General features: G+C 43.0%; 1 protein-coding gene across 1 annotated transcript; it reads right to left on the bottom strand.

Annotated features, from left to right (window-relative positions):
• LOC109232587 lies at positions 9,861-11,480 on the bottom strand. The gene is made up of 2 exons (XM_019398349.1): positions 10,242-11,480; positions 9,861-10,127 (listed from the first exon to the last, which is right to left on the bottom strand). Exons 1-2 carry the CDS (start codon positions 11,478-11,480, stop codon positions 9,861-9,863), a joined length of 1,506 nt encoding a protein of 501 aa, XP_019253894.1.

Raw genomic sequence — 11,755 nt, 5'->3', positions numbered from 1 at the left:
CATGACCCTCCGAAATCAATAACACAAGCGCGTAACATACCTCCAATATTTGAATAGTGCGCTCGGACTGCCCGTCCGTCTGAGGGTGAAAAGCTGTGCTCAACTCAACCTGAGTACCCAACTCTTGCTGTACAGACTTCTAAAACTGTGAAGTAAACTGAGTGCCCCGATCTGAAATGATGGAAACTGGAACACCATGCAACCAAACAATCTCCCGAATATATATCACTACTAACCGCTCAGAGTAATAAGTAGTACAAATAGGAATGAAGTGCGCGGACTTGGTCAGCCGATCCACAATCACCCTAATAGCGTCGAACTTCTTCAAAGTTCGTGGAAGTCCAACTACAAAGTCAATAGTGATCCACTCCCACTTCCACTCTGGAATATCTATCCGCTGAAGCAAGCCACCCTGTCTCTGATGCTCATATTTCACCTGCTGACAATTGAGACACCGAGCTACAAATCCCACAATGTCTTTCTTCATTCTTCTCCACCAATAATGTTGTCTCAGATCCTGATACATCTTCGCGGCTCCCGGATGAATGGAATACCGCGAGCTATGGGCCTCCTCCAGAATCAACTCCCGAATCCCATCTACATTGGGCACACAAATCCGGCCCTGCATCCTCAACACCCCATCATCTCCGGTAGTCACATCCTTGGCATCATCATGCTGCATACTGGCGCTCTTTGATGCGCTCATATAAGGAAGTCCGAGAAATCACACAAGCCAATACCTTACTGGGTTCCGAAATATCCAACCTTATGAACCGATTGGCTAAAGCCTGAATATCAACTGCAAGAGGTATCTCTCCAACTGGAATATACGCCAAACTCCCCATACTCACCACCTTTTGGCTCAAAGCGTCGGCCACTACATTGGCCTTCCCTGGGTGATACAAATAGAAATGTCATAATCTTAAAGCAACTCCAACCACCTCCGCTGCCTCAAATTGAGATCCTTTTGCTTGAACAAGTGCTGGAGACTACGATGATCAGTATACACTTCACAAGACACACCATACAGATAATGTCTCCAGATCATCAACGCATGAACAATGGCAGCCAACTCCAAATCGTGAACAGGGTAGTTCTTCTCATGAGGCTTCAATTGACGAGAAGCATAAGCAATAACTCTACCTTCCTGCATCAGAATACACCCAATACCAACTCTTGAAGCATCACAATATACGGTATAAGAATCTGAAGCTGATGGTAATACTAGCACTGGAGCTGTGGTCAAGGCAGTCTTGAGCGTCTGAAAGCTCTCCTCACACTTACCAGACCACTGAAATGTAACACCCTTCTGAGTTAACTTGGTCAAGGGCGATGCAATAGACGAGAATCCCTGAACAAACCGGCGATAATAACCCACCAAACCAAGAAAACTGCGAATCTCTGTAGCTGAGGACGGTGTGGGCCAACTCTGAACCACCTCTATCTTCTTTGGGTCCACCTGAATACCCTCGCTGGACACCACGTGCCCCAAGAAGGCCACTGAACTGAGCTAGAACTCACATTTGGAGAACTTTGCATAAAGCTTCCCCTCTCTCAATCTCTACAACACTATTCTCAAATGCTCCGTGTGCTCCTCCTGACTACGTGAGTACACCAGAATATCATCAATGAAGACTATGACAAACGAGTCGAGATATGGCCGGAACACACTATTCATCAAGTGCATGAACGCTGCTGGGGCATTGGTTAGCCCGAAAGACATTACCAAGAACACATAATGACCATATCGGATCCTGAAAGCTCTCTTAAGAATGTCTGAGTCCCTGATCTTCAACTGGTGATAACCTGAGCGGAGATCAATCTTTTAAAATACTCTCGCTCCCTGAAGCTGGTCGAACAAATCATCGATACGAGTCAAAGGATACTTGTTTTTAATTGTCACTTTGTTCAACTGCCTGTAATTAATGCACATTCTCGTCGTGCCATCCTTCTTCTTCACAAAGAGAACCGACGCACCCCACAGCGACACACTAGGACGAATGAACCCCTTATCTAGAAGTTCCTGAAGCTGCTCCTTTAACTCCTTCAGCTCCGCTGGTGCCATACGATATGGTGGGACAGAAATGGGCTGAGTGCCTAGCACCAGGTCAATACCAAAATCTATATCCCTGTCTGGTGGCACACCCGGTAGGTCTGCAAGAAATACATCGGGAAAATCCCTCACAACTGGAACAGATTCAATACTAGGAGTCTCTACACTGAAATCCCTCACAAAAGCTAGATATGAAAGACAACCTTTCCCAACCATACGCTGGGCCTTTATGAAAGAAATCACTCTGCTGGTAACATAATCGGTCGGACCTCGGCACTCAATCCGTGGCACACTAGGCATAGCCAAAGTCACTGTCTTAGCATGACAGTCCAGAATAGCCCGGCACGGAGATAACCAGTCCATGCCTAGAATAACATCGAAGTCCACCATACATAATAACAATAGATCCACTCGGGTCTCCAAACCCCCAATAGACACAATACACGACCGTTACACATGGTCTACCACAACAGTACGCCCACCGGCGTAGAAACATGAATAGAAGAGACAAGGGAGTCGCAGGGCATATCCAGATAATGGGAAAAATAAGACGACACATAAGAGAAAGTAGAACCAGGGTCAAATAACACAGAAGCATCCCTGCGGCAGACTGAGATAATACCTGTAATCATCGCATCTGAAGCAATCACATCGGGCCTAGCTGGAAGTGCATAGAAGCGGGCCTGGCCACCTCCGGATTGACCTCCCCCTCTAGGGCGACACCTAGATGACTATCCCTCACCCCTAGCTGGCTGGGTAGGTGGTGAAGTGGCTGGGGCTGAGGCTGATGACTGACCCCTCTGCTGAGAACGTCGAGGGCACTTCCTCCACAAGTGGTCCATCTCTCCGCACTCATAACAATTCTCGGGTGCCAGAGACGGGACTGATGGGAACCCCTAACACCGATATGACTAGCAGACGCCCCTGGCGCAGAAGAATCCTGAACCGATGGAGCACGGGACGAACACTAGGCTAGAAGTGCACTAAGTGAAGAATGGCCCTATTGAGGACCGTGAGAACTATGGCCTGGTGTTGCCCCACGATAACTTGGGCGAGCTGACTGATCATGTCAGAACTGTCGTCCTCTGTCGTGCTGAAACTGGCCCCTCGAAGGAGCACCCCCAAAACTACCATGTCCTCGAGGCCTCTTAGCCTCCCTCTCCTCGCGCTCCTGGCGACGAACTGACCCAATCTCTCGAGAAATATCCACAACCTCCTCGAATGTAGCACCTGACACCCTCTTTCTGGTCATGAGAACCCGAAGCTGGTAGGTGAGGCCATCAACAAACCTTCTGATCCTCTCTCTCTCTCTCAGTAGCAACCAGCCAAATAGCATGTCGAGCCAACTTCGAGAACCTCATCTCATATTGGGTAACTATTATATCCCCCTATCGAAGCTGTTCGAACTGCCTGCGCAGCTCCTCCCTGCGGGACTGTGGGACATACTTCTCCAGAAATAGTGCGGAGAACTGTTGCCAAGTCAGAGGTGCTGAACCAACAGGCCTACGCCTCTCGTATGCTTCCCACCAAGTAAAGGCATCTCCGGTAAACTGAAAGGTCATAAATGCAACCCCCTGGTCCCTAGAATACCCGCAGTACGAAGAATCCTCTGACATCTATCTAAGAAACCCCGGGCATCCTCGCCCTCTGCTCCGCTGAAAGTAGGAGGCTGGAGCCTGCCAAACCTCTCCAGTCTACGCTGCTCATCCTCCAGCATAAAATGAGCTACATAACACTGCGTAGCTACCACCGGCTCGGCTAGTGGTGCCTCTGGTGTTTGCACTCCCTGAACTACCGGATCAGGTGTACGGGCGGCGGCAGTCTGGGAGCCTCCCCCTGCCTGAGAAGTAGCTGCGGCATTAGAAACCGTGACCGCCTGAGCAAGGCTAGTGCACACTGTCAATATCTGAGCCAAAGTCTTCTGAAGACCCGGAATCACAATGGGCACAACTGGTGCCTGAGCTGGTGCTGCTGGAGCGTCCACCACTAGGACCTGACCCTGAACTGGGGCGGCTGGTGGGTCTCCAGGTGCTGCCCCAGCTGCTGTGGGGGCTGAACCTCTGCCCTACCACGGCCTCGGCCTCTAGTGGATCCCGCTGGTGGTACTGGTGGCCGTCCATCCTGACCGATAGCGCGTGTCCTCACATCTGTGAGAGAATAGAATAACAGAAGTTTAGTACCGGATCAACCAATTCGCACGACAAGAATTTCAAGAATATGGAATTTTCCTAAAGGTCCTACAGCCTCTCGAGGATAAATACAGACGTCTCCGTACCGATCCGCGAGACTCTACTATACCCGCTCATTACTCGTGAGACCTATGTAACCTAGGCTCTGATACTAAATTGTCACGACCCTAAATCCAAACCCGATCGTGATGGCGCCTCTCGTGAAGACAAGGCCAGCCGACACAATTCCAATTCACATTATGCAGTTAAAATAATAAATACCAAATCTTTAATAGAAATAAAACCCCAAAATAACAGTATAAGTTGCGGAAATAAAATCAATGCAGCCCGACATCGGGGTGTCACCAGTCATGAGCATCTAAAACAATACTAACAGTCTGAAGTCTAATCCAATACTACATAGCAGAATCAAAAATAGTTAAGATAGAGGGAAAATGCACTGGGCTGCGAATCGCCAAGCAGCTACCTAGTAAATCTCCGAAGACCTGCTGGAACTATCAACCTTCAGGAGAAGGACCTGTAGCGCCCGAATTTGCACACAGGGGTGCAGGGAGTAAAGTGAGTACTCCAACTCAGTGACTAATAAAAATAAATGAAGACTGAGTAATATAAACCACGTAAGGCACAATATTAAGCTAAAGAGGCATAGCAAAATCAGTAAATATAATTAAACAGTGAAATATCATAAACATCCTTAAAACAGTTACACAATATGCAGGGAAAACGACAGAATAGTAAACACATAATAACTGCCCCTCACGCACAGTAACAACAGAATCCGCCCCTCGGGCAATGTCACAGAACAATACTAGCCCCTCGGGCTATATCTCATATCACAATGGGTACCCGCGCTCACTGGGGGTGTACTGACTCCGGGAGGGGCCCCTTACGGCCCAAGCACAATATCAAGCCATCTCATGGCATCATAAACAGGCTCTCGGCCTCATATCAATCTCAAGCCACCTCGTGGCGTACAATCTCAGGCCTTCGGCCTCATTAGCATAATCAATATATCACTGTTGCGGCGTGCAGCCCGACCCAAAAATATCCTCACAACACATGCCCTCGGCCTTACTCATTTAGAATCTCATAAGCCCCTCGGGCAACAGTAAAACATGAAGCTCAGCTCAAAATATCTTTAAAATATCATTTAATGTGTTTAAAACAGAATAACATAGCTGAGTTTTGAAAATAGTGAAAATATAGCATGACTGAGCACCAATATGAAATCAAACAGTGAGGAAAATATCATTTAAAATCCCCTAAGGGTTCAGACAGTTGGCACGAAGACCATATATGGCATTTAGCCCAAAATATAGTAATATCAAACAATTAGCTGTCAAATCGCAGTAAAATAGTCATTCGGGATGGACTAAGTCACAATCCCCAACGGTGCACGACCCCACGCTCGTCATCTAGTGTGTGTCTCACCTCAACATAGCTGAACGCTATGAATTTCTGGGGTTTCATACCCTCAGAAGAACATTTAAAATTATTACTCACCTCGAACTAGCACGAAAAGCTACTCTGCAACACGCTTGCCTCTTGAATCAACTTCCGAGTGCTCCAAATCTACCAAGTTCAGATTTTTATCATCAAATTATGCTAAACGAATGAGTTCCAGTTGAAAAATATTGATTTTAAGCACAAAACCCGAAATCGGTCAAAACCCGACCACCCGGGCCCGCATCCCGGAACTGGACAAACTTTATACCAAAATGTTCTTCATCCTCTTACGAATCTGTACATATAAAAAACTCAAAAATCGGAGTTCGTTTGACCCCTCAAATTGTCCCTAGAAGGTCTCTTAATCTCAAGCCCTAACTCCACCTTTTTCTACTGATTTTAATGAATTTAACACTGAGGTTTTGTTCCTTAATCACAAATAATCGAGTTTCAAGGGCCAAAATCCTTACTTCAACGATGAACAATGATTTCCTCTCTTCAAAATCGCCCAAAGCTTCAAAATTTTGTGTTAAAAGTGAGAAACGCTCTGAAAATCGCAAAGGAGAAATTAATATAATCTGACCAGACATTTCCACATCTGCAGTACCGCATTTGCGGTTCTTGATCCGCTTCTGCGAAAGTCACTTAAGTTCCCTGTTACACGCATCTGCGACATCGCAGATGCGGTCCTCCTAGCCGCTTCTGCGGTTTCCTGACAACCGTACCTCTGGCCGCTTCTGTGGCCCTTCCTTCGCATATGTGGCGCCGCACCTGCGGCCCCCTATCCGAAGGTGCGGAAATACCAGAAGCAGCAAAATACAACAGCTGCACTAATTCTTCAAACTCCCCGTCAACCATCTGAAATCACCCCGAGACCTCAAACAAAAGCACCAACATATCCCGTAACCTTATTCGAACTTGTACCAATCTTCAAAACACCTAAAACAACATCAAAACCACCAAAACTCATCGAATTCAAGCCTAAGGTTCTAAATTCTTCCGCATTTCGCTTTTGATAAAAAATTCAACCAAACCGCGTCCAAATGACCTGAAATTTTGCACGCACATCCCAAATGACATAACGAAGCTACTGCAACTTTCAGAATTCCATTCCGACCTCTATATCAAAATCTCACCTATTGACCGGAAAACGCCAAAAACTCAATTTCAACAATTCAAGCCTAAATCTACTCCGGACCTCCAAAACACATTTCGATCACACTCCTAAATCCCAAATCATCTCTTGAAGCTATCCGAACCATCGGAACTCACATCTGAGCCCTCTAACACATAAGTCAACATCCGGTTGACTTTTCCAACTTAAGCCTTCTTACAAGAGACTAAGTGTCTCCAATCTTCTCAAAACCTTTCCGAACCCGAGCCAACCAACTCAATCACATATAAAACCAATAATTAAGGCAAGTAGAAGCAGAAATGAGGGGGAAAATGGAGCGGTAACTCATGAGATGACCGGCCGGGTCGTCACACCAACAATAGTGATACCAATTCTTGATCCATTTTTTCCAATAATCCATCGTTGACCAAGTCAATAGTAATCCAACCACGTGGAAGTCAATTTCCACATGTTTAGCACGCTCATGAAAGACAAATTCACAGATAAGTAAGCAGCCCCTAATTAATATGCCATATTCTTGATTCTTCCCTCTTATTTTTCACTTTTTCCACCACCTCAGTCCCAAGCAACAAATCCTTTTTCTTTCTTTAAAAGATTCAAAAGGAACAAGAAATATAAAATCTTTAATTATAAGGGTATTAGGGCAAGAAACGACATTAAGGAAATAAGGATTTAATAAATATTAGTACCTTCGAATTAGGGGCGAAGGTACACACTAAGGGTGGTTAGTGAATTACGCTATATATATAAGTAAAATATTATAATTTAATGATATATAATATAATATTGAACACTCGTTATCGGGTTTTTTTTACTTATTTCAAATTCGAACACCGTAAATGAAATTCCTGACTTCGAACTGCTTCGAATGAACAAAAGCTTTCACATTGCTGACTTCGAATAACTATAAAGGATTAGAAATCTTGAAAGCGCTTTAAGGCTTCCACCTCCTTAATCTCTTTAGGCCTCATTTGTTTGCACTTAATGGAGGTTTGAATCTTAATCATTCATATCTCAGATATTTAAGTGTGTTTATTTTTAAAGTCTGAATCTTAATTATTCAGATCTTAATCATTAAGTGTATTTATTTTTTTTTACTTCACAATCACTTATTGGGTCTGAATAGGTCTTTATGATTAAGATCTATAACAGAGACTTAATTTCTTTTTTCTTTTTGGTAATTATATTATATTTTATTTCATCACAAAATCAGTTACACACATCTCACATCTGGAAATCAGCAGTTTGGACATAAGGTCCCAAACTTGTTGCATACCATCTTTATTCAGCCTTGTCTACAAGCTCTATTTCCTAAGGATAAAAGTTCAAATCTTTCATATATCCATCCAATCTACTAACTCTGCAAGCTCTAACATGAATTTCTCTTATCAGTTGCTTGACCACTTGATCTGCAGATCTGCTACTTTCCTTGAAAGTTCTTGCATTCCTTTCCTGCCATAAGTGATACATTCCACCAGCTAATGTCATTCTGTATACCTCCTGTTGGGCAATCATCCCAGTAGCATTTTCTATGGCCCATTGCACTTCATGCTTCCAGTTCCACACTTCTCTTCTTATGCTTTGCCAAGCTAGGAGCTTTGACCACACATGTTTAGCATATATGCACTCAAATAGTAAATGGTCGATAACTTCATTCTCTTGTTTACATAGCACACATTCCATATCATCTAGATTAGCCCAGCATGCTATCCTCTCCTTAGTTTGCAGTTTTATGTGAAGAGCCAAGAATAAGATGAATGTCCATTTAGGTTGTCCATTATTGTTGCAGACCAGTCTTCTCCAAGGCACTTTCTGAAATTCCCCCACGATAGGCTCCATATATGTCCTTTATTGAGTATTTGGACATAGCAGCTACATCTGTTTCATGGAGACCTATTTTTTCAAACATGCTTTTTGCTTTAATAATCTTCTGTACCACACATGAGGCTTGAGTAGTCTTAGTCTCCCATACTTCCCCTGCCTTTGTATAGTAAGAGTGGATCCACTTTACCCATAAACAATCTTTCTTCCTGCATATGTTCCATAGGAGTTTACCAATAGCAGCCCAGTTCCATGCATAGATGTCTAATATATTTAGACCCCCAGCTGCTTTAGGAAGACAAAACTTATCCCAAGCAATCAGTTCTTTCTTTCTAAGATCACTACCTCCAGTCCACAAAAAGCTTCTGCAAGTAGCTTCTATCATCTGAGCAACCTTTTTTGGCAGCACAAACACTTGTGACCAGTAGACTTGAATAAAGTACAACACATATTTCACAAGTTGAATTCTTCCAGCATATGATAAGTATCTAGTGGTCCATGATTTTATTCTAGCCAGCATCTTGTCTATTAGAGGTTTGCATTGAATAATAGACAACCTTTTCGTACTCAAGGGAATTCCTAAGTACCTAAAAGGTAGATCCCCCTTGCTAAATTGGGTAGCCTGTAGAATTAACTGTTGGATATCCTGAGGGACACCACCAAAGTACAATGAGCTTTTCTCAGTATTGGCATTCAATCCAGACACTTGTGAGAATTTTTGGAAGCACTGGATCAGCATAGTGATAGACTCCAGTTCTCCTTTGCAGAATAATAAGAGATTATCTGCAAATCCAAGCTGAATAATCTGCATCTTTTTGCATCTAGGATGAAATTTGAACCTTTTGTCCTCACAGACACCCTTCAAACTTCTACTAAAGTATTCCATGGCAAGCACAAATAGGAAGGGGGAGAGAGGGTCTCCTTGTCTTAGACCTTTCTTAGCTGGAAATGGTGGTAGTGGCTCTCTATTGAGTAGAATTGAAAAGGATACAGTTGAAATGCAGCACATAATCCATCTGATAAACTTTGCTGGGAACTGGAGGCATTGTAGGATTTGCTCAACATATGACCATTCTATTGAGTCATATGCCTTTTTCACATCTATTTTTAGCATACATCTAGGAGTGATACCTTTCCTTCCATAGCCCTTCACCAATTCATGGCTCAAGATGATATTGTATGTGATTAATCTTCCTGGAACAAAGGCTGATTGACTTTAGTCCACAAGACTGTCCATCATCCCCTGCATCCTAGTAGTAAGGATTTTGGAAATCAGCTTATATAGCATAGTGCAACATGCTATTGGTCTGAATTCTGATATTTTTGTAGGGTTCTCGATCTTTGGGATTAGTGTAATTGTTGTACAGTTTATAGCTTTGTATATATCTCCATCAATGAAGAACTGGAGGAAAACTTCAGTAACCTTGTTTCCAATCACACTCCAAGCTTTCTTGAAAAAGAGTGCATTGAATCCATCACATCCCTGAGCTTTATGATCATCAATACTCATAAGGGCTTGAAATACTTCTTCCTAAGTAACCTGTGACACTAGCTGCAATTGTTGATGTCTATTAAGCACTTTTCCACGTCTCATTACCTCAGGGTCTATTGCTGGAAGCTGGTTAGCAGCACTCCCTAGGAGTGTTTTGTAGAAACTAGTTACTTCTGCAGCAATGTCTTCTGGTTGGTGAATAATGTTTCCTTTAGAATCACTAAGGCTTGTAATTCTGTTATGAGTCTGTCTGCTCCTTAAATTGGCAAAGAAATAAGCATTGTTCTCATCACCTAGCTCTAACCATTTATTCCTAGATTTCTGCTTTAGTATACTTTCCTCCACTAGGCTCCATTTCTTTAGTTTCATCTTCACTTCTTTCTCTTCTTCAAACAGTAGATCTGGTTGAGTGTGATGTCCCCTTTGTGTTTGTATATCTTGCAGCTTCTGCCTATAGAACTCCATCTTCTCCCCTATATTCCTGAATTCTGTATGATTCAGTTGCTTCAATTCTTTTAGCTTCCACCATATGTTTTGCATGTGCTGCTTTGTTGTAGTCTTGTACCAGGAATTAGTCACCACTTTTAGGAAATCTGTGTGATCTGCAAGGCAGCTCAAGAATCTAAAAGGCTTTGGGCTTCTTTGCACATCATTTTGTAATTGGACACATAATGGAGTATGGTCTGAAATCCCAGGGTTTAAAATCATTACTTCAGTAGTAGCAATTGTCATCAACCATTCAGCATTCACAAGGGCTCTGTGTATCCTGCTCCAGATGTGACCATTAGACCAAGTATATTTTCTCCCTATTACTCGTAATTTTGTCATGCCACTACTTTGTATAAACTCATTGAAATCCCTTACTTCATTTTCTTGGACTGGGTTGCCAAACTGCCTGTCTTCTAAATCAGTTATAGCATTGAAATCCCCAAAGACTAACCATTGACTTTGAAGATACCTATTTACCCCTTTCAACTCTTCCCATAACTCCTTCCTTGCCTCGATAGTGTGTAAACCATAGACTGCTATCAAGTGTAGTTTTATATGTAATTGAGGCATGTTAAGGATTCCATGAATAGCCTGAGAACTCAAATTAGTAACTTCAAATTCCAACCTGTTAGGATCCCACATAATCCATATTCTTCCTTTTAAGCTATGTGCATAGTTTGCACACCATTTCCAGTTAGCTGTAATTTTATTAATTACTCTGCCAGCATTGTCTTCCTTTACTCTATTTTCTAGTATAGCTATTAGTGATACATCATTATTTACAATGAACTTCTTTACCTCTTTTTGCTTATAAACTTTATTTACACCCCTCACATTCCAAGCTACAAGTTTCATTTACTTGGTTGTTTGGACTTAGGATCCCCAGTATCCCCCTGGTAGCTACATTGTCCTTTCTCCATAGTTATCCCCTATCTCAAAGCTAAGAGGAGTGAATCCATTCACCATATTAATGCCAGTATCATCCCTTATGCTTTCCATACCACTTTTAGCTGCAGATTTTCTTTTAGCTAGTTCCCATTCTGGTAGTTGCTCATTCTTAGTATCCCCTATCTTGCTTGCCTGTATTACAACACTTTCATCTTTTTCAGCCCTGCTTGGTTCTGCTCTTC

This window comes from Nicotiana attenuata, chromosome 9, assembly GCF_001879085.1.
Source record: "Nicotiana attenuata strain UT chromosome 9, NIATTr2, whole genome shotgun sequence".
Classification (NCBI taxonomy): Eukaryota; Viridiplantae; Streptophyta; class Magnoliopsida; order Solanales; family Solanaceae; genus Nicotiana; species Nicotiana attenuata.
This window is presented reverse-complemented; position numbering and strand designations above follow the sequence as displayed.